General features: G+C 39.0%; 1 protein-coding gene across 2 annotated transcripts in view; it reads right to left on the bottom strand.

Annotated features, from left to right (window-relative positions):
• The window catches only part of MOXD1 (monooxygenase DBH like 1), a 117535-nt gene that overhangs the window by 58483 nt on the left and 35494 nt on the right, over positions 1–23558 (bottom strand). The window contains exon 1 of one of the 2 annotated variants that reach the window (XM_019663460.1): positions 16334–16698. The exons of the other annotated variant lie outside the window; for it this stretch is intronic. Coding sequence (XP_019519005.1) covers positions 16334–16597 — 264 coding nt within the window. The 5' untranslated portion in view covers positions 16598–16698. Of the gene's footprint in view, positions 1–16333; positions 16699–23558 lie in introns of those variants that run through there. 2 annotated transcript variants of the gene reach the window in all.

Below are 23558 nucleotides of genomic sequence, written 5' to 3'. Positions count from 1 at the left end.
AAATGCAAATTTTCTTAAAAATATATTATAGGGGGCCGGTCGAGTGGCTCAGTTGGTTAAGAGCTCACTCAAGAGTGCAAGCTCTGAGCAACAGCAGTTCGAGTCCCAGCCCGAGCTGAGCCACTGATGAGCTGTCAACAGGTGGCAGGATGGCTCAGCTTAAAAAAAATAAAAAAATAAAATAAAATAAATAAATAAATACACACACACACACACACACACACACATACATGCACACACTCATATATAAAGGATAATATATCATGACCATGCACAGGTGGTTCAACATTAGAAAATTAATCAGTGCAATTCATTATATCAAAAGTCTAAAACAGAAAAAAACATATGATCATCTCGATAAATGCAGAAAAACCATTTGAAACATTAATTCATGGTAAAATCTCTTGGTAAACTAGCAATAGAAGGGTGCTTCCTTAACCTTATAAAGGGCATCTATAAAAACCTTACAGCTGATGTTATACTTAATGATGAAAGATGAAATTCTTTCCCTCTGAATTTAGGAATAAGGAAGTCCTAGAAACAGGGCAAGGGTGTCCACATTCCCCACTTCCAGAAGGCGCCACTGTTGATTGTCCATCCACTTCTGACAGTTGGCCTCTGTTGTTCTCATTCCTAACATGAATATTAAAGTTCTGTCCTTGACATTATGTTCCTGTCTTCATATTTCATCCTTTGGGAGTCTCATCTACTCCAAGAATTTCCAATCATCACCTTTACTCAGTGTCACATATCCAAAAGTCTATTGAATACCTTCCGTTGGAAGTTTTATTGTCATTTCAAATGAAATATACCTAAAATCGTATTCACCCTTTATCTGTAAAGCTAGTTTTCTTGATTTTCTTTATTATATTGCTATTCTTCCAGCCATCCAAATTCGAAACCACAGTTTTCTTTAACTTCTTCCTCTATTACTCACATCTCCACAGATAGCCCCTGCTCCGATCACGCCTTCCTTTGAAAACATCACCCACCGTTTACTTCTACTCCATTACAGCTTCTCCTGTCTCAGTTCAGACCTTATCACCTACATATTTCTGTCAATCTTCCTTGAAAATCATTCTCAGTATGTCATTACATTTAATCCAATAGAATATAGTACAAAGTTCTATAGTTTAGATTCAAGCTTTCTCTAAAATTTAGACTAACCTGGTTTTCCAGGGTGTCTACCATTAATCTCACTATATGATCTCTCTTATCTATTGTTCCCCTCAAATACTCTGCCTTTTTCCAGCTTTTTGCTTTTGTTCACATTCTTCCTCTCTATCTCCCCAGCTCTCCTCACCCCACCGAGGTATCCTCTCCACTAACTCCACCCATTGAAACGCTTCCTTCTCTTTAAGACCCATGATTCTCTCTCCTCCATGAAGTTTTCTTTCATCATTCTGACTGGAAGTGATCCTTCCCTCTCCGAGTCCTTATTCCTCTATTTGCATTCCCATGGAGCATGCAATATATTCTAGGCACAGCATTCTCTTCTCAACCAGGTGGTGACTATGTAGAAATAGACACCTGCTGTTAATCCAGTTATAAACGTGTAACTTTAGAATAGTTGTTTACATTGTCAACGGAACAAACGGAGGGAGACAACAGATTATTTTCTCACTTGCTCTCAATTATATTTACATACGGTTAAGATCTGATGTGGAATGTGTTTAACCAGATGCTAGAAAGAGATTGGGGTTGCAAGATCTGCCATGCAGACACATCTGGCACTGAAATCTGGGAATGTTGTTATGACCTTTTAGCCCCTAAATGGACATGAATCTTATGAAACTGACATCAACATTTAGGAGAAAAAAGCTGTTAGCATGCAACAGCTCTTTGAAATCCTTTTACACTGGGAGGGCTTTTCCTACCTATTTTAAAGAAAAAAAAATCCGAGAGAGAGAGAGAGAGAGAGAGAGAGAGAGAGAGAGAGAGAGAGAGAGAGAGAGAGAGAGAAACCATGTTTTAGAATATTTTTCTGATGTTAATTTTTATCCTCCATGAATCACAAAGTGACTTGCATATAGCAGAGGCTCATTAAATATTTAAAAGGAGCATACTGCCTATCCTTTTGCTCAATCTAAATGAAAATAGAAGATAATGAACCCAAGAACCATCTTTGTGTTATAGGAATAGTTTAACCTGGTGGAAGCAAAATATTCCCCAGTAGCACTTTTTATCTTCCATCAGCCAGTATTCAGCAAATACATGGACTGTAATCAAACGCAGTCTTAATGGTGTCCGTATTATACAATAAAAAATGGCATATTGGCAAACCTTGAAAGCACAATTAAGTGAGGCAAGAGAAGAAAAAAAGGTGAAAAAAAAATCTGGGTCCCAAATTTCCTATCATTCAACTGTTCTTGTTTGAGGAAGAAGGGAGGAAAGGAAAGAAGGGAAGGGAGGAAGGAAAAGAAAGCAAGTCATTCGAAGATGTGTCCATCTTAAAAATACTTCATGCAGATGGGCTAAACCTAAAAAAGTATGTTCAGTGGGTTTAAGGATTTCCTGACAGTTTGACAAAGACATAAATGTTATTGAAGTAGATGATTAAGAGGAATAGTTATTTTGTTATTATCACCCTCTACGGGGGAAAAAAAACACAAAAAACTGGTGAATGAAATTGACCGTAAAACAGCAACCAAATAGTTTGAATACCAATAACATCACCTAGAAATTTATACTCACAAACCCATACTATATCGTACTTACGAGATATTTAAGGAAATTTCCCAGATCACTTTTACTATCAGATTTTTATCTTTAGAATTAGAGGCAAATGGCATCTCTCACCCCACTCCTAGAGCCATTTAGCAAACGGAGCCACATGCAGCTCACTGTGAAGGCCTTTCTTCAGCTGTCCTCCTATAGTGCCTGATATTACAGGACTTTCAAAATAAATACAGGAATTTAATCACAGTGCACTCCCGTTGTCATGGCACAGCTTTATAAAAATCTAAGTGTATGACCTATGTATTAAATATATTGTATATTTTATAAATATAAAATACTGATAAAGTAGGCTCTAATTAAGTATCATTAAAAATGGACTCTATGAGGGCAAGTGGGTTGAGAAGGATTCAGAGAATCATGATTCTGTTGAGATTTTGTAAGAGTTTAAGAATAAAAATATAGATGTTTTAATTACGTAAATATAAAAGCTGATATGCAGAAGTCATTCTTCTTTGCACTTATTCAGTTTGAATGTTCTGTAAAGTAAAATATGAAGTAATGTTACTCTATATCAATGGCTTTAGGTGGATATCAATCACATTGTAACTCAGATATCTGCATTAAGATCAGTTTCAGCATAAATTGTCGATGAGATATTATTTTTGTTTTTTATTATGGATTATCATATTAATCATGTATTTGGCTTGTTTACACTTTGTAAAGATAAAATAGTACTTGTTATCCTTGAAAATCTGAGTTGATAATTAGACCCCAACAATAAAGTTAGTCTGTAGTTGTGTCATAAAAATATTACTCCTGAAACATGCTCTCACAGGATATCTTTTGTTTTGAACACTTCATGCTTTGAAAAAATTGTGAACTATATCATTAAGGTTTCAAAATGCTGCATGGCAACAGTACAGTAACTCAGCATTAGCTGAAGTTGGCATTTATCATTTAGCATGATAGCGCTAGTACTGACTCTCACTTTCAAACTAAGATAACATACCAAGAAAGCCAGCTTTGATAATCAACAAGATTGCTATGGCCTCTTGTTAAAAAACATGATTACACAGATGTTAAATTGGTTCTCACTCATTGTCAGTCTTTTTTTCTCCCTTGAATAAAGTCTCTGTAACAGAAGGGAGCTTTGACTGGTGCTGTGTTCAACAGGATAAAGTGAAAACTCTTACGGGTGTAATAAAAGATATGAATAAACCCCAGTTCAGCCTGGAGAACTGAATGTAAGCACAGCTGCAAGGGGGACCTTGAGAAAAATGCTACCATCTGTCATCATTTTCTTCAACAGGTGCTTGTAGTTTTTCTTTTTCTAAATCTCAAAAGCCTGTTCCTTCAAACATTTGTTTCTAATATCAATTTCTATAATAAGTGTTATGGTGGTTAAATAATATTGATAGTAAAATAATAAATATTTTTATGTTAAAGAGAATCTTTGATCCTAAAGAAATCCTAAAACCATATAAACAAACTATGCAAACATAATTTTCAAAATTTCAAGACAAGCCTATTTTAGTTATTTCTTCACTAACCTTAGAAATTTGAATGAAATGTTACAACAGAAGGAGCCTGTCTTCTAGAAGCCACTTCAGCTACAACTGAAGCTCGGAGTCTAATAGATCTGTGAAATAGCTGCCAGAATGCCAAAATATGAATCCTGTTAGCTTGTGCTCCAGGGAGGGGCCCACCTGAGCAATCTGTTAAGTGCCACATTCTGAAAATACACATTCTGAATGTTTTCCCACAACCATCTCATTTGAGTTTTCTTGAAATGTAATCCTGTGCTATAATTATAGAATTATCAGAGATAGTGTAAAATTAAAATTTTGACTCTTTAACGATAGCTTCAGTGGAAAAAAGCAACTTCAGATCTTACCACTGAAAGAAGATACTATATTTTACTTTCATCCCATCCCATCACATTACTTTTTGAAAATTTTTAGAAGACTTCTCATAACTGTCCATGACCAGTTTATGCAAGGAATAAATTTTAAGGAGAAAGTTCTTTTCTTTCTTCCTCCCTCCCTCCCTCTCTCCTTTCTTCCAACACATATTTTATTGAGTGACTACTATCCCTCAGCTCCTGTGGTAGGGCTGAGGGCATATTATTATACAGGATAGCAGACAAAGTTCCTACTAAAATGAAACATAGCTTAGTTGGGGGGGAGGGGAGGTGACACAGACACTTTTTTAAAAAAATTTAAATAATAGTCTACCCAAAAATGTTTAGATAATAAGTGCTTATAGAAAAATAAAACAGACATTATAGAGAGGAACTGGAAATCCTTAAGGTTGAGTGATCGGAAAAGTCACCCCTAAGGCAATGATATTTACTCTTGAGAAATAAATGACAATTAGGAGCCAACCACAAAAGTGTGAAGGAAGCAGATCCCAGGAAGACAGAGCAGCTATTGGAAAGGACCTGAAATGGAAGTGGGTTTATCCAGTTTGATGAAGCAAATAAAAGCCAGTGTGGCTGAACTACAGTGCCCAAGTGGGTAAATGCAGTGAACAGGGGTCAGATAAGGCCCCAGGATCTGTGAAACCTTATCGGTCTGTATAGGGAATTCAAATTTAATACTAGGTTTATATAAAAGTCATTTGAGCTTTAAGTAGCAAGTGGCATATTCTAATTGACATAAGTGTGCATGTGTGTGCATAATACTGTGGCTACATTGCAGAGAATGATGAAAAGAAGGAATAAGAGTGGTTGTCAGGAAGACAGACAGTGGTTCCAGTGGTTGGAGATTGAGTGGGAGTAGCAAAATTGAAGGCAAGTGAGCAGGTCTTAGATTTAGTTTGGAAGAAGAGTCAATAGAACCTGAAAATGGGTTTTATGTGTGGGATGAAGGAAGGAGAAGAAAGAAGGATGACTCCTAATTTCTTACTGGAGCTGCCAGAAGTGCCATTTACTGAGATTGGGAAGACTGGTAAAGAAGCAGGCCGAGGGTGAGTGAGGTTAAGTTTGAGATGCCTACCTACACACCCAGGTGGGAGGGCAGGAGGCAGAGAATATGTAGACTGCTCTCAGATCAAAATAATGCACCAAGCAAGTTTCAGAAACTCACAAACTTCACATTCAGCTTTGCTATTGAAGCCCTCCAAATTCCTCTTTTGAGTAGGTACAAGTCACAAAATATTCTTTTTCTTCTTTGTCTTTGTTTTCATATTTCAAAACGAATATATATTTATTATACATAATTCAAATATACTGAAATATATAGTAGGGAAAGAGATGAAATGCTTTCATAACCACTTAACAGTTCAGTGTACACCTACCCACAGAGACAGAAGTTCTTAAGGCAGGTTAAAAAACAAGATGGACAGTTTCATAGTTGCTAATGTCTTCTCTTCCACTAATTTCTTGAGTAGCTTAAAAGCATGAATGTGAAGTAAAGTTATTTTCAGCATCACATTCAAGTTGGAAGACAACCTGAAGAACACCTAATCCTAGCTCCCATCAATGGAGGATTTCTCTCAAAAATACATCTTAAGAGATGATCACACAGTATTTAATACTTCCAGTGACAAAGCTTACAAAGAAACTCACTCAATTTTAATACCTCTTCTCATCAGAAATGTGTTTCTTATACAAAGCTAAAGTTTTCTACCACTTAATGTATATTAATTAGATCTTTTTTCTTCCTTCTGGAGCCTAATAGGTGGCATCTAATCCATACTTCTTGAGGAAGACTGTCCACTATTTCAAAGACAATCATTATGTCTTTTCTAATTGTTCTCTCTCCAGGTAAAACACTGCCAGCTATTTTCCATTACTCAGGTACCCCAACTTCCAGAGAGTTCAACCACCCTTGTAATCCCCCTTTAGCTCTCTCCAGTTCACCTACAAATCCATGAAAAATGTCATTCTAGAAGGTATCTTATGGTATGATTAGCCTAGTACAGAGTACTACATCAATATTACTTCCTTTGATATCAACAGTAGAGTTTACAGGCTAATATTCCATCTGTGTGTTTAGCAAGCACATCTTTTGATCTTAAAATGAACTAATACATATCTTTTTCATATGAATACCAATTAAGTCCAATTTTACACATTTCATGCACACACAAATAATTTTTTAACCAACTGTTTAATTTATTTGCATTCTCAGTGAACTTTTAATTTTAAATTTCCTTTCATTATTTTAATATAATAATATCTTTTGAATCCTCATTGTGCAGCCAGTCAGTTATCCACATGTTTTGGGTATGGACGTTTACATATCTCCGATCATACTCAACTAATTCACCTCTATTAGTCCATCTTCTATAAGAACATCATGAGAAACTCTGCTAATTACTTACTTAGTACCCCAATGACTGGTCCAGCAAGTCAAATGCAAAAGAAAATGCAGTCTTGTCAATATCATCTGTGTTTATTAAAACCATGCTGGCCTCTAGTCATTAATGAACACAAAGTGCCCTTTTCTTAAAAATGTATACCAATCTCTCCCATCTATACATTTAACATTTCCCCACGTTGAAAAGCTGGAGTCTTTGTCTCCATGTAATCTTCTGACATTTCTGACATTTCACTATGTGATTGATTCATTATAGTAATAACTTGTATTTATTGAATACAATCAATGTGCCATATACTGTGCTGTGTTACGAGGTTTACATATCTATTTCATTTATACCTCACAAAAACCACATGCATTGTATTACATTACCTTCCCGTGACTTATTTATTTTATAGCTGGAACAGCAGAAGGAATATATTCAATTTTATTGTAATAACTTTGGTGATAGATGGTTACTAGACCTATGGTGATCACATTGTAAGGTACATAAATGTCAATCACTATAATGTACACCTGAAACCCATATAATATCATATTCAACTATACTTTAACAAAAAAAAAACAAATAAATACATAAAATGAATCAAAGAGTTAAGTTTAAAACAAACAAACACAAAAAAACATGCATGAGCTATCATGATCCCCTTCTTCATAAAGGGAACTGTCACTTAGAGAGGTTAAGAGTTTGCCCAGGGCGATACAACGAATAAGTACTAGCAAGCAGTGCTGGGATTTACGCCAGGACTTCCTGCGTTCAACTGCTCAGCAGTTATTCAGCAGGTATTTCTTGAGAACCTGCCAAGCACATGGAATTGTTCCCGGTCCCTCAGGAAGATGTGGCAGCACTGACACAGCCATCAACTAGTAAATGTCCCATTCCTACACTAAAAAAAAAAAAAATACTAATTATCTACCACTTCTGCTACTTTTCCTCCTTCTTCCTTCTGCAACTATAGCTTTAGGGATCTCACTGCTTATGAGTAACCTTGGAGAATGGAAGAGGGAAGGGAAAGGCTATCTATTTATATAACTGGAAAGACACTTGAGAATTTTTCCAAATACAAAGGGAGTCCATTTTGTTATTGTTAATTCTAAAAAAAGATTCTAGAGCAGAACACTTATCTTGGCTTAAATACAGTCTGAGAGTTATCTGAGGCTTTCATTTATTAATGTTCTTTTCACGCCCCATGACCATATAGAACATATATTTTAGACTCTGTGTGGGCAGAGATTCCTGTTGCTTAGAAATGCAGCAGCTAGTACCAACTGACAAAAGGTGTGTAGGAATGGTAGAACACTAGGAGGAAGAGGGAGATTTCTGGTTCAGCATATTTTGAAGTACACCACTACCCACAGTTCTTCCATTTCTGCTCTTGTTTCATCACGTAAATTTAAGAAAGTATTTAGAATTATCAACAAAATTGTTTAACTCATCTCACAAGTGTTTCCATTCTAGGAAAACCCACTTTATTTTTGTTTTGCAAAGTAATCATAAATACCGAATTATATGCTAGCCCTTGATTCAAACATCAGATGGTCCCTCGGAATTGCTTTGGATGGAGTCCTGCTTTGCATCCCTATGCCCTATGCCTGGAATCTTCCAAGCTTGTCTACACAGACCGCAAAGGAGTCACCTTATTCCTATCAAAGAGCCTGACTGTGTAAGGTCAGTGGTTCCCAAAACTGTCTGCACATTAGAATAACTGGAGAAATTTAAAAATATATTAATGCTCGTGTCCACCCCCCAAGATACTGTGATTTCATTGGTTTGGGGGAGGGAAAAATTTTTGGGACACTTTAAAAGACTCCCAAGTGCTTCTAGTGTGCAGACAAATTTGGGAACTTCTGATGTAGGAAGTATCTTTCCAGATTCTCAGTTCTCTATTATCTCTGTCTCCCCATCATGAGGCTTCAATCTGCCATAGCATGAATCCATCTTGGCCTCAGTCCAAAAGTGTCCCAAGTACCAAAAGGCCCAACTTCTACAGGGCTTCATCTACCATGAGTTTCCTTGTATGAGTGGGTTTTAGTGCATGAACTTTGCTGAGGTGGGGGGAGGGGGGAGGAATAGGCAGCAATTTAGTTTTATCTAAGAAACTAAGATTTCAAAGTTTTAGTTTAAAAATTGCCTAAAAGATGGACATCTTCCCCAGACACATGTAGTTTTGTTGATCTAGCTTTAATATTAGTGAAGATGAGGAAGAACATAGGGTATACGAGAAAAACATTCACACCTAGTATTAAGAAAGAAACTTCTATAAAATCACCAAGTCTCAGATCAAAGCTTGAAAGACTCTAGATGCTAAGCTTACTAAACATCTGTGTAACAATGCCACAGAAATAGAAAAGACAGCTCATGCGGTTCAGACACATTTGAAAAAGCATTAATTATATTTCTTCCAGGTAGGCAGTTTCCTATATTCAAGGTCTGCTGAGTCCTTTGATGCCCATGCCAGATAATCTTCGTAGTATATAATATTTTGAATTGTAAACACTATGGTTAATTTTGAAAACAACCTTTAAAACTTGGGATACTTGTTTTCCTTCATGTTTTGATTATAAGCATCCTAATCTGGAATAGTCACACAGCCCCTTATCATATCACCCTCTTGTAATTCTCTGCACAGTACTTACAACTTTTTAATATTTTCCTTGCTCATTTATTTATTTGTTTACCCCCACCAAAATGTGAGCTCCATAATACCACTGACTTCATCTCACCCAATGCTATATCCCCCACATATAGAACTGTTCAATAAACACTCACTAAATAGTGATAGAATGAATGAATGGACATTCCAACATTGTCTGCCTATAGGTAAGTACTTTACTGAAACAGTCATGTAAATGTCATGTGTGACCTAGAGCCTCAGGTTTATACATCTACAAAATGGGAGAAATAAGATATTGATGTCATAGGGTTATTGTGAGAATTTCAAGAGATAACACACTTTAAGGACTTATCATAATGTATGACATATATGAACTCAGTGAATGAAAAATCATATCATAAAAATGTGTATCTATGATATTTATAGTGAATCAAAAGTAGTAAAAAATACTAGGACTTTAATTTATCAATCTGTTTAAAAATGTATTTTATTATACATGTTCTTTCATTATTGAGGAAAAAAAAATTGGAATGTGGTTTTTGTAAGCTACAGCTTGCTTGCCGGAGAAGAAAGGGCATCAAACTGGAACTCAGATGAAATGAATCCAAACAGCATTTATGTAATAGCTGCCTAAGGTTTAGTTTCCTCACCTTTAAAAATGGGTGGGGTGTCAGGAGATTTAAAGGGAATCAACCAAACTCTAAGCTCTTAAGGGGCAGCAAGTAAACACACAAAACATCAATATTTAACGTGAAGAAGAAAGAATTGTTTAAAGATTTTCTCATAATTTTTGGCTACATTAAATGAATAAGAAAGACCTCAAAAGTACATTAAATTTGGTCTATTAATTATTTATGTAGCACTCAGATATATAATTCCAGTTTTACAGTTAACAAAAATTATCAATTTGAAATTATTTTTCCAGAATTTTCTGCTGATGTGCTATATGCTGTCCTATAAGCAGCTTTTATTTTCTGTCTACTCTAACCAGTTAAGGAGACAGATTTGGAAGAAGCTTCCTAAAGAAATATTTTTCTGTTTAAAATTTCTGTATGGGTTATTTTTTAAAAGTTACAATAAACAGCATTATGAGGCATCCATATGCAGTTATTTTTTAACATATGGATCAAACATTTCCAGAAACATGATGATGTATAATGAATTCATTACTTTTGCCAGCAACTTTATTTCAGTAGGGCTCTATTTCAAATGATGAGTCAATAAACCACCATTCACTTTCTTTGAAGTGGACGCTTGCCTCTCCTTCCAAGAACTCAGAAATATACCGTTGGTTGCCTGAAGACTTGAACTTTGTTGGTCAATTCAGGTGTATTATCCCCTTGGCTGTTCTTAGGCCTGCCCTTTCTTCGGGCATTATGAAATCACCAGCTCGGGAAGAAATACACACTGACGACTATCAGCGTGTGTTGGAGCATTACACTGGCCATGTGTCCAGATTACTAATGCACAAAGCATGAAGCTTGGAGAGGTCCCTTTGTCATCTGGATATTAAGGGTGCGTAATCCAAAGACTTATAAATATCTCTTAACAAAGCCCCAGCTGAGCTGTGTCAGGGTTGCACACTCCCATCTTCCCCTTACAGCTTTTCAATTTGCTTTCCAAACATTTCTTTGTTGCCATTGGCTGGGGTGCCCTTAAAAGAAGCACACAGTTAACAACAAAGAACACTCACTGTTTTCTGTGATTTCACATCAGTTCTAAGCACTTCCTCAGCAAGCAACCCAGCAGCAATTACCCTGCTGCTGAAGACTTAACTTCTCATCACAGAAAGCCTTCAGTTTTAGAGACAGCCAACAAGCAAGGCTGTAACGAATGGTGGCACGTTTCGGCCTCCATTCACTAGCGGTTTACACCCCCAAAGGAAGAGTGAATCAATTTTTGTGCAAATTCAACAGCACATCCGACAATGCTGCCCTCTTCTCTGACTCGCACAAACTGGGCATTCATCAACTCGGATCACTTGCCTCAAATGGGAACTCACAGTTGCTAAGTGGCTCGAGTGGGGGGTGGGATTGCTCTGTGTCAAAAAGGGCCAAAGTACAAGGAAAGGACACGAATCCATCAGGGAAGTGAGCCTTGAGTTAATTCATTGAGGCAAAATAGTGAGGTTTTCAAAAGCAAATGCAAAAGGAAAGACTGCTTCCCACCCCCAACTTTGGCAATTCTGTGAAAGACAGTGCAGAAGCTGACCTCAGCAGTATCCCCGGGCTTCCCCAAGTGTAAGCCACTCCAGAAAAATTCATCTGATAGAGTACACTGAGACAGGCTTTACTCCACCACCACATTTCTTTTCTTTCCCATTTTGATCATATCTGGTTATACACCATTTGAAGAAATAGCTCCAACAGGGTCAGAGGGTTACAAAATGGGCAGGGTAAATTCCCATTATGCCTCCTCTCTGGGTATAGTGAGTGTGTTGCCTTGAGGCAAGGAACTCCAAATCTGATTTTTCACTCCATAAACCTGCAAGCAAATGTCACACTGCCCTCTGGAGGTAGGCTCATTGGGTGATTGGCAACCATTGAAGGATGCGGGTTGTCGAAGTTTTGAACTCCCTGGGGAAGCAGCGGGGAGTGGAGGGAGTACAGGATAGGACAAGGGAGGAGTTACCAACTGCTCACTAACTTCTTATGAGTGGTGTGTGTGTGTGTGTGTGTGTGTGTGTGTGTGTGTGTTTGTGTGTGTGTGTGTGTGTGTGTGTGTGTGAGAGAGAGAGAGAGAGAGAGAGAGAGAGAGAGACAGGAAAAGGAAAGAAGGTGAATAAGTAAGCATTGCTCTGAATCTTAGCAGTGTCAAGAGAGAGTGGATGAGTGTAGACAGGTAATGAAAGGTACAAAAGTGGTGTTCAGAAGGAGATGGGGCAAGTCAGTAAGGATGGGTGTGGTAGACTGTATTTTCAAAGATGGCCACACTAATAGATTTCATTCCCGTGTGCTCTCCTTACAGTGCAATGCTGAGCTGGCATTTATGTTCCCTCTTGAATCCAGTGGGACCGTGACTACAGCAGCACACACACTAGATGACTCGAAGGCTAAGCTGTCAAAGGCTATATACTTTCGGCTGGGGCCTCTCTGGATGTTCACTATTGGGACCCAGCTAGTCTGCTGTGAGGAATACTAGCAGCTACATGGAGAGGCCACGTTCCCAAAAGAGCACCAGCTGAGGTCCCAGCCAACATCAACTACCAGTCAGATAACCAAGTGAATGAGCTTTCAGATGATTCCAACCACTCACCTTGAAGTTGACAACAAGTGGAACCAAGATCTGTCCTCACTAAACCCTGCATAAATTTCAGATTTCTGAACAAAATACGTGTTGTCCTTGGATTAAGCCATTGCATTTTGAGGTGGTTTGTTACACAAAAATAGATAACACAAACAATAGGCAAGGTCCCCTTGTGACAATGGACAGAATATTCTTGGCACAGAATAAACCTGGCCTGAAAAGAAAAGGACCCACCTCTCTGCCTTCCATGGATTCTCATTATTTTGGCTGATTCTTTATTAACAATAGCTTTTCTCCTCTTGATCCCAGATGAAGTTGTCCATGGGATCTATCTCAACCGAAACCATGTGTGTATATGTGTACTACATGGTGTTTTGTACAAATTTGAATTGTGCCAGCATTTAGCAATCGGAAGATTTTACTTACATATACACACAATCTAAATTTCTTTCTTGCCTCAAAAAAAAAAAAACCAAAAAAAAAACACAGAAGATCGGGCAATACTTGATTTGCATTCCCACATAACAGTAATTCACTCACAAAAACTATGGTCTCCTCAGTCCCCTCTACTCTCTGTTGCATTACATCCTGCTTATTCCACTGGAGCCCCACCGCTCTTGTACGTTTGCTGTCTGACCTCTACAGGCATTAGGGTTTGTAACATCTATTTAGCCAACAATTCTCTACCTGGTTCATTGGGATTTATTCTTCCCTAGTTATCCAGGCATTAACATCTTACTGAAAAGAAGAATTTAAGACAGTCAGAAAAAGACAAAAGTCTGAATAATAAAAAAATAAAAAACATGTAAAGGTCGAGTTTTGAAAACTTAATTAAAAAGGGATCCAATAAAATAATGGGGAAAAGCCACAAGAGGAGATGACTGGGATATCACCTTAGGTTATCATACAGCCTGATGCCATCTCCAGCTCTCAGTAGCTGCTGCACATACAAGATGCCCAAGAAGTCAATGCTTTTTGTTTCACGTAAAGTTTGTTCTCCCTGGGAATATAATTACACCAAACCCAAAGTCTACTAATGGAATCACTTACACTATGATTAAGAATCTTATTTACCTTTTGGCATAGTCACTGAGAATACCTTTATCATACCACTGCATGAAGACTCTCAAATAAACAGTTTCTAGGGAGAGGATTCAATTTCAAGTGTTGGAAAGTGGAACCACCCAGTTTGGATGAACCAGCTGAAACATACATTTCTTTGTATTTTTAGTCCTGGTATCTTTAATTTTATTAGAGGTTTTTAATAAATTGCCTTTGAACTTAACTGATTAGCATAATTTTATTGTACTTTATATGTCCTAAAGTGATTAGGATGTTTAAGGAAATGGACTAGTAAAGGATGCCAGTCAACTAAGAAAATGATTATCTTTATGTATGAAAATAATGATTTAATTTCCTTAGAAATAAAAATGGAAAGGAAAATCCTATTTCTTGCTCCTATATTTTCCCAATATATTAAATATACTGGGAAATATAAAAGAAACTATATTTAAATATATTTAAAGGTTCAGTTAAAGGTTTATCTCATAGTGATACGTAATCACTAATTAAGTAAAGTTTTATGATTCAAAATCAATCTAAAGAGTACTTAATTAATTCTTATGCAATTTTTATACTTGATCTTAGCCAAAAGGCCGAGAAGCGATATATGCAATTTTTATAAAGAACTACCAGCAGTGTGAAAACACCCTTTAGTTTAAAAAAAAAAGCCTATGTTTGTGGTGGGCCCATTATGGCATGTTGAAACACAATTCAACTCTTGGCTTTTCATTTAATAGCAAATTGGGTGGGTTTTCTAAAAAAAAATGCTAATCTTTGGGGAAAAACAATACCAAGTTATCTCTGATAGTATACCTTGTTTTATGATATTAACTTATTAAGATTTCACATGCCCCCTTCAACAAAATATGCAATGATAGTTAAGGGACATATTACCCTCCCCGCCCTAAAACAAACAAACAAAAAGACTTGGCTGAAACAGGTGTTTTGTAAGGTATTATGTACTTCATATCATAAGAGAGTTGTTATTCAGCTAGTGAGGCCTGTGTTTGGAGTCAAATTCTTGGTTTACAAATTTAATAGCTGAGATGCTGCAGCAGGAGAAAATTTATACATCAATGACTTCAACAGGGTGTAATCCTCATAAAACTTTATTTTATTAGAATTGTAGAGTACTTATTTGGGGAGGAAAGGATTAATTTATGAAAAAAATAGAGAACAGGGCAGTTTTGAAGTTTTTATTGCTGTTATTTTCTCTATCTCCAGCCAAAGGTAACAGTTCAGTGCCAGAATTAGGGTTTAAATTTGATGGCCTCTCAGTCAGAACATTGTAGACATCAAACTCAGAAGCCAGGAATAAAGTTACTGAGATATGCACTTTGAAACCTATCGGGTACACTGGCTTTAATATCATCAAAACCTTACACAATGCCAGAACAACTAGGAGTTTTCATCTGGATCAAGAGACTATTAGCGTAGGGCTGCATCTTTGGGTGAACTTTGATAAATAACCAAGAGTATATATAAACGAAGATGATATGGCATCTTGGAAAGTGTCCAAATGTTGATCGAGATCAAATAAACAAAGATGACCAGAAAACCTAACTACCTAATCATTCTCACAATTTTTTTTCTTTTTTTTTTCTTTTCTTTCTTTCTTCTTTCTTTTTCTTTTTTTTCTAGTCCTAAAGACATCCATGAACAGGCAACGTCTCTACTCCGGCTCTTTCAAAGAAAATCGCCAGCTGTCAAATTAACTTTGTTAGCTATTAAAGTAAGTGAAAAGTTTTGCCACTAAACAGGGGATTTTGCCTGGGGCTCTAGGTTTTGCAGATCTTTATTCGCGGCTTCCTAAGCGGCTCTCTGAACAGCAAATGTACTGAACAATTCTTGGGGACTTTCATTCATCTCTCTGACGAGGTAGCTGACACCAGCCGCTAGCCTGGGGGCTTCCAAATAGCCAGGATTTGGGAAGTTCCGACACTGCAACCCTAGGCAGCAAGCCTGCAAAGTGCTAAAATTCTCTGGCCTCTCCAACCCTAAGCGCTGTCCGTTAGGTCCCCAAAGCCAGGGTTCCTCTCCTGTCCAATCAGGAATGAAGGGGGATGCGCGGCAGGTGTGTACATGGGGTGGGGGGGTATTTCAAGTGGGGCGCTAGGGACAGAAAAGTGGTCAGAGACGGAAAACTTCTTGGAGTTACCCGTGCTCAGCATCGGGGCGAAAACTCGGAGCCGGGCGGCCGAGGCTGGGAGCTGGACAGCGGGCGCCTCGGACTCCGGGAGGCGCAGGAGTTGTCGGTAAAGGGGACCGTGCGCGATGCTATGGGGGCGACGGTCCAGCCGAGGCCACAGGTAGAGCCGATGGCACCGGGTGGCCCCGCACCCATGCCTGCCCCGGGGTCAGGACGGGATGGGGCTCCGAGGGACGGGCTCCGGGAGGGGACGCGCTTACCTGGAGGTAGGGTCGCCCATCGGCCACCCCGCCCACGACGATGTCGGCCGAGGCCATGGCCCCGGTGGGCGAGAAGCCGAAGCCCACGTAGCCGGCCGTGTGCACCTCGAGGCGGAAGGCGAGCCGGCCGTCCCGCGGGCCCCAGCTCAGCCAGTACTTGCCCTCCGAGTCGAGGAGGGCGCGATGCGGGAAGGTCCAGCCCGGGCCCCCCGCCACCGCTGCGGGGAGCAGCGCCCACAGCAGGAGCAGCGGCCGGCTGCACATCCTCCGCGCCTCCTGCCCACAGGCACCTGGGCTCCCGCCGCCTGGCGGAGCGAGGAGGAGGCACGGGGGGCGGCGGCGCCAGCGCGAGCCGGGGACCGCCCCTCGGCCCGCCGCCCGCTGGGAGGGGCAGGACCCACTCGCCCTCCGCGCCGCCCGTGGGGCCCGCGCCCTGCCCGCCCTCGCCCCGGGCTGCCCTTCGCGCCGAGCCACGTGCCGCCCCGCACCTCCGCCTGGTCCCTGAGATCTGGGTTTGGTGGGAAAGGAAGTGAGGGGCGTCCTGGAAAGAGAGGGGGACGGAGGCAGAAGCCAAGTAAATGGGGGGGGGGCAGAGGCGGCGGGAACAGGAGGAGGAGAGCTAGTGCGGGGGGAGCGTGGACACTTGCTGGGGACGCGTGTGGCGTTGTCCCTGCTGAACGAATGAGAGTTGATAACTGAGGGCAAGTTTAGCCCAGCCAGAGAGAGGAGAGTTGAGTGCGCAAAAGGGGTGCTCCTGGGCTTGGTGGAAGTCAAGCGAGCAAGTCCTTTCCAGAGTAACGGTTGAACATCTTTCTTATTCGTTGCTGTTGATTTTCAGGAGCCATGGTACCCAGCGATGACCCTACGCCATGGACACACACGCATCACCTCCTCCGGAATATTTCTCTCATCCTTTCACCCTGTTAGGGACCCAAGTCTGAGGAAATCTTGTTCCTGACCTCAGGAGTCCGCGATCTGATGCTGGCCTTCTGCCTGGGTTTGGTTGGATTTCTTCAGGTCTGGTCTGATCTGGTTTGCTTTGGTTTTGAGGGGACTGATTCTGTCAAACTACTTGGCCGTCAGCAACATAGGTCAGGGTTGAAGCACCATTTGGGAGGTAGTTTTTAATTTGAAATCCTCTTTTTCTGCTATTTCAAGTTCTGGCCATAGTTATGTTTATCAAAAAGTGTTTTTGCCTCTACTTTTGACCACATCACTCCTGTCTTCAGAAGGCCAATTACTCAATGCGGCAACTGTAAATTACCTTCATTTATTTATTTATTCTCTTCCATGTTTCAAAAAAAAAAAGAAAGTTCAAAGGTGGCTTCCAAAAACACAAACAATACAAACAGAAAAAAAAATAGTAAGTGAGGTAGATTTTTAAATGTGGGTAAGGAGAATAATACAAATATGTACTCTTGACTCTGGATTCGGAGGCGCCACGTAAGCCACGCATCCCTTTTAGTCTCTCTTCAAGTCATGTTTCAGCCTGTTTTTTCTTGCTCCTGTTTTCTCTTCCCATTTCTTGTCCCACGATTTTTCCAGAGTTACTAGCATGCATCCAAACTGTTCTCCCAAAAATTCAGGCATATTTGTGTCTGGAAGGCAACCATCAAGTGGATCTGCTTACCAGGGATTTCAAGCAGTTACCTAGGAAGGGACTCATCCCAAGGGGAGAGGGGGTGCGGTGCTCACAGTTTTGGCCAATGACAATAGCCCAAAATGAGAGAAGAGGGATGTTGAAACCTTGGGACAAAGCAAGAAATAAAAGTCCATGGAGGCTTAAAAGGACTGAGGCATTGAGAGTATGAATTATCAGCCGCCACAGGCAGACATCAGGGCAGCAGCATCCACTGCAGCAGCCTAAGAGCTGCAACCTTAGAGCTGAGTTTCTCCAAGCACCAGGGGCTCGGCTACCTCTGCCGGTTCCAGCCTTGAAGAGGAGAAAAAGGAGAGAGAAACAAAATGGTGGGCATGGAGGCCAAGAGGAGTGGTTCCCGGCACCTGTGAGGCACACCCATCGCACTGGACAGGACTTCAGGCGAGTTCAATGACTTCAGAGTGATCAAAAGCAAGCTTCCTGTTTTGTGACCCTACTCTGATTCTTAATGTAGAGGAGCCTAGAACACATGGCTGTATCTGCTTGCTGGGGCTTGTTCTACAAATCCCAAATTCTCATCTAGAATCTGACCCTCGTTTACTGGGCTAGCTTCACCTTCCATCGCACTTCTGTCATTCGCCGACAGCACTCTAGACGCATCACCACTACCTGGAGGATCCTCGAAAGAGAGAGCCCTCTGTTTCACATCCCTGCACCTTTTCAGATGGTGCTCTCTACCAAGCCTGCCTTTTCTCCCGCTCTGGTCTTTGAAGTAATTTCCGCTCCTCCTCCCACGCTTCAGTCAGACTGTGTGGAGCCCTTCCTGGTGGTGCTTGTAGAATGTTCTGTGCAGGCCGCATGACGGCACCTCTGACGCTTCAGTGTCTGTTTATATGCTAGTTTTCCTCCAGCAGCCTCTTTAGGTCAGGGACTGCTTGTGGTCCCTTGTTTTAAGCCCATTGCTTAAACTATGGGCCCTCATGCAATAAGGGCTTAATAAACATTTGTAGGAAGAATAAATGCATTTCTAGATACTCCTCTTAACAAAGTTGGACTATGGGGGGAAAGCTTGACCCCCAGTTATGATTGAATGTTCTGCTCTGCATTCATATCAAGGCAAAAATAAGATAGAAGTTGACGTCATGAATATACAAAAGAGAAAGTCATAATGGTTTTTATTCTTGCTTTAAGTAAAGTCAGATTGTTGTATGTGAATTTATTGTCTTTTGTTTGTCTATGACTGGCATTGAATCTATTGGGTTGTCGGAAAAGTCATGACACATTTTTGCAAACGAAAAACACAGAAAAAATACGTCATGACTTTTCCGACAACCCAATAAAACACCCTGAGTACTGAAGAAATATTAAAACTATGTAATCCCTTGAGATTAGGTCAGCAAACAGAATGTTATTAGCATAATTCATACTCAACAGACCCACTCTGCTTTGGTTTGAATTAGCTCAGTATATGAAGAGAAATGAGAAAATTTTAGCTAAGTGTGCTTCATAAGCTGCCTGAGTTCCCTAGATCATAACTAACTCCCCACTCAAGTGCACAGAGGTCTCAAATTCCCAACTTGAAAATTAATTACCATATAACTGCTTGTCTTAAATTTGTAAGGAAAGCAGGAAGAAAGCATAGATCCATTAAAAGTTTAGGGCATATGGCAGAGAAAAATGAAATCAGTGGTAAGGGTTTTCAAATTTATTTTTTTTAAAAAACTATTGTTTTTGTAAAAGTACCTGCTCCTTATTTAAAGAAAAAGGTCACGAAATACCAAAAAAAAAGTATGAATAAGAAAGTAAACTAACAAAATCACCTGAAATTCCACCATCCAAAAATAACCTTTGTATGCATTCTGAGAACATCATTCCAGAACCTAGTTCCATGAAAACCTTGTAGGAACAGCTTGTGAGACAAGAATTTTCAAAGAAACAGGTGAATTAATTTTGTAAGACCCCACTTGACATAAACAGCAACTTTAAACATGCCAGTTACAATCATATTTTCTAGATATCTTCTCTCCACATATATCCAAAAAAGAAACAGAACAATCAAAACTAGATATCCAGTGAAGCTTTGCTTAAGTTCGGAACATTCGTGCTAATTATTCATCCTTAAAACGAATCGTTTTCTCAAACATTTCAATCAGGGCTTTTCAATGTAATGTTTATTTTGAATCTTCACCCATTCTGATACACAGCTTGGGATCAGCCAGTGTGACTGCACCCATTCTGAACTTCCTCACCTCGGTTTATTTATATTTCCACATTCGTCAACTGTATGGGAAAGAAGGGCAAAATAGAAAGCCCAACAGACAGTAACAAGCCAACGCGAAGTTGCTTGTATGAACTAGGATTGTCTGAAATAAGTTACTTCTTATGTAAATATGGGAGTATCATCGTTTTCTGTCTACTTGTACCTAAGGTGCAACAATAATAATAAATATTTATAGAGTTCCTGTCTTCTAGGGAGCTCAAAGAGAAATATTTATATAAGTGATCTCAGCAGGTCTCCAGCATTCAAATAGGGAAGCTGCAGCATTTTCTCACTTTCTCATCTATTAACTAAGCCTCTTGTGTGGATGGGTGACGGGTTCAAGTTAATACTAGGAGCCAGTGGCAGAAAAGCCAAAAATAGAACTTTGATTTCTTTCTTCTTTTTTTTCTTCTTCTTTTTTTTAACTACATACTTTCTTTAGCTCTCACCTCATCTCCAATTTAAAAAAAATTTTTTTTTTCTTAAAGCCACCAGGTCATCACCACAAAACATTCTTTCAGTAGGGCTTATTTTTTCATAGGATCAAGATGCTCTGATCCATTGTGAGCCCGATGTTATAATCCTCCTTTTAATGCTAGATGATACTGACGATGATGGTGGTGGGGATAAAGAAGGTGAGGCTATAGTGAATTGACTTCTATGAGCAGGAAGTGAGATGGGCTTAACTGAGTTCTTGAGGTTACTTTGAAAGCCAGTGCCAGTTGGCATTGAAAAGCACTCTTAGGCTTTTCCATATGAAAATAACAGCAAGCAAACCACTTTCTCTGTGCACAGCCTGCACTCGGGTAGTATCTATAAGCTACATTCTGAAATAAAACTGTTTAAATGTTTTTTAAAAGCATGGGGAAAAAATTAATACTCTTATTTTTATCACTAATAACCACTTGTTAGAATTTCCCTTTATAGGGAACCATGATGGATAGGAATAATGTGGCAGAAAAGAAAGTGTGTTATACTAGTACTAAGTCTATATGGCTTTAAAGCCATGTTTACAAAGTGTTTGAGTATTGATGAGAGCAATAGGCTGTGGTATCGTGCCGTTTATCAGAGTGATCTTTAGCATAAGAAAAATAACAATGACCTTCCACAACATTTGGGCTAATTTCTCTTCTACGGGGAGGAAGCAACTAAAGCTGTGTGTCGGTCAGTGATGATGGGAAGAGAAATGCAGGCGGTTAAAATGTGCTGAGTTAGTCCTAGGAATGCCAGCCTTGGAAGAGACTTAGGAAGGACCCTCTCGTTTGTGCTCTCATCTTGCAGAGGAAGAAAGGAAGTCCTAGTGAGAAAGTGAATTGTTCCAGTTTACAATTTTTAAATAGCCACAAACAAGAAGGTTGGTTGCCTGACACAATTGACAACGTCTGGCCTTTCCACACACCCTTCTCTTAACAGTTACCCTTTTAGATGTCTCCTGTTCACCACTGGCATTGGTTACACCAAGTTTTCACTTCCATAAACCTGTCGGGAGAGAGAGTAGGGAGGAAGAAGGCATTGTGAATACAGTGACATTCTCCACAAGCCAAGGACTCCCTAGATATTACCGTTCTGATTAGGTAGCAGATTTGGCATTTAAAAATGTGTGTGTCTATGCACTCGCAGTTCTGTGACTATCAGTTTAAAGAAAAGTCGAAGCGCTTAGTTGAAATGAGCAACCAGCATCAATTCAAAACTGAATACAAATTTAGCTCCACACTGAGAATGAGAACATGATTTAGCACCACTTGATTCTACAATTCCATCTGTGGTTTTGGAAAAAAATTAAAGAAATCTGAAAAACATAAAAACTGGAAAGATAAATGTAAAAATTGAATTATCTAAAACCTTAATTGATGTAATTATTAATCATTACTAGGCATAATAAATAATGAAGAGATTCCCTTAAATGAAAAACTGAAATATAATAATTAGCAATTATTTTTCCATTTGGAAACTGGCAAATAAAAGACAGTTTGGGAATGAATATTAAGCAAGGCTTTGAAACTCTCTAATCAACACGAGGTTAAAGAAGAAAAATGTGTGTTTATTCCCTATGCTGCAAGATTTTATTTCTTCTCATTTCTAGGTCATGTTCGAGTTTCAATTCTTAGGAAATTTCCACATTTAAAAATCTAAATTAGAATTTAAAGAAATTAAAGATTAATTAACCTAATCTCACATAAATGCAATTTGGCTCTTAAAGGCATCTTTTCTCTTATATAGATAATTGAACAAAAGAGTGAATTTTAAACCAAATAATCAGATTCACTGTCACTGCTAAAATTGACCAGATATGCTGTCACCTTACTATAGCAGAATTTTCCCAAACATACTGTTATTTTTTCCCCGAAAATAAGACCGGGTCTTATATTAATTTTTGCTCCAAAAAGCACATTTTATTCATTTTTTCATGTACAAAAACCTACATTTATTCAACTACAGTCATGTCTGGCTGACGATCTTAACTGGAGCTTATGTTTGGGGTAGGGCTTATATTACGAGCACCCTGAAAATCATGCTAGGGCTTATTTTCCAGTTAGGTCTTATTTTGGGGGAAATGCAATCGTCTATGAAAACCCCAGGCCATTACAAAATTAGCCTTAGGGGTACAACTATCAATAATAATGAGAATACAGGAGCGTGCATAGACAGGTAATTTCTAGGGAGCCCTACACTTGGGGAGCATATCACTGTATTCACTGTATACCCTCTTCCTCTCTATTCCTTCTTCTTCCAACATGTTTTTTATGGAAGTTAATTTTTGATAAAGCCAAGTCCAACAGTGAGCTTGAGACAGCAAAAGAACTGTTAAAAGGAGGACATGGAAAGAGCCAGGTATTGTTAGTCTTAGGAGTGAAACCATAATATTAATAATGATGATAATCTCAATAATAATAATATATGTATTGAGTGCTGCAGGTATATTGCATGAATTGTCTAATTTAACCTTTACAGTAACTTTATGAAGTCAGTGCTCTTGTCTTCTTCTCCCTATTTGGAGGAAACTGAAGAAGAAAATCAATTTTCAAGTTATATATGAGCAAAGAAAGCAGGATCTTCTCTCAACTGTGAACCAAAAAATTTCTTATAATAGTAAATATTTATTAATACCACAAACACATATTTTAGAAAAAAAGTATTACATCTTTTATCAAACAACTTTATGGGTGGTATTTTTATTGAATACAAATAAAAACACTACAGAAAGCCAAGTTGCTGCAAATGTTTTGGCCTTTTCTTGATATAGGTTTCTAAAATTTTATGGAGTTACTGAGTTCCCAGAAGAGTGGCTATATACTAGTTGGTTGTATGGCAAGGCAACGCATACAAATTTAATGGTAAAAAGGGAAGTGAAGTTGAATGAAACT

This window comes from Hipposideros armiger, unplaced genomic scaffold, assembly GCF_001890085.2.
Source record: "Hipposideros armiger isolate ML-2016 unplaced genomic scaffold, ASM189008v1 scaffold_391, whole genome shotgun sequence".
In the NCBI taxonomy this organism is placed as follows: Eukaryota; Metazoa; Chordata; class Mammalia; order Chiroptera; family Hipposideridae; genus Hipposideros; species Hipposideros armiger.
The sequence above is the reverse complement of the archived record's forward strand: the minus strand, read 5'-3'. Positions and strand labels throughout refer to the sequence as shown.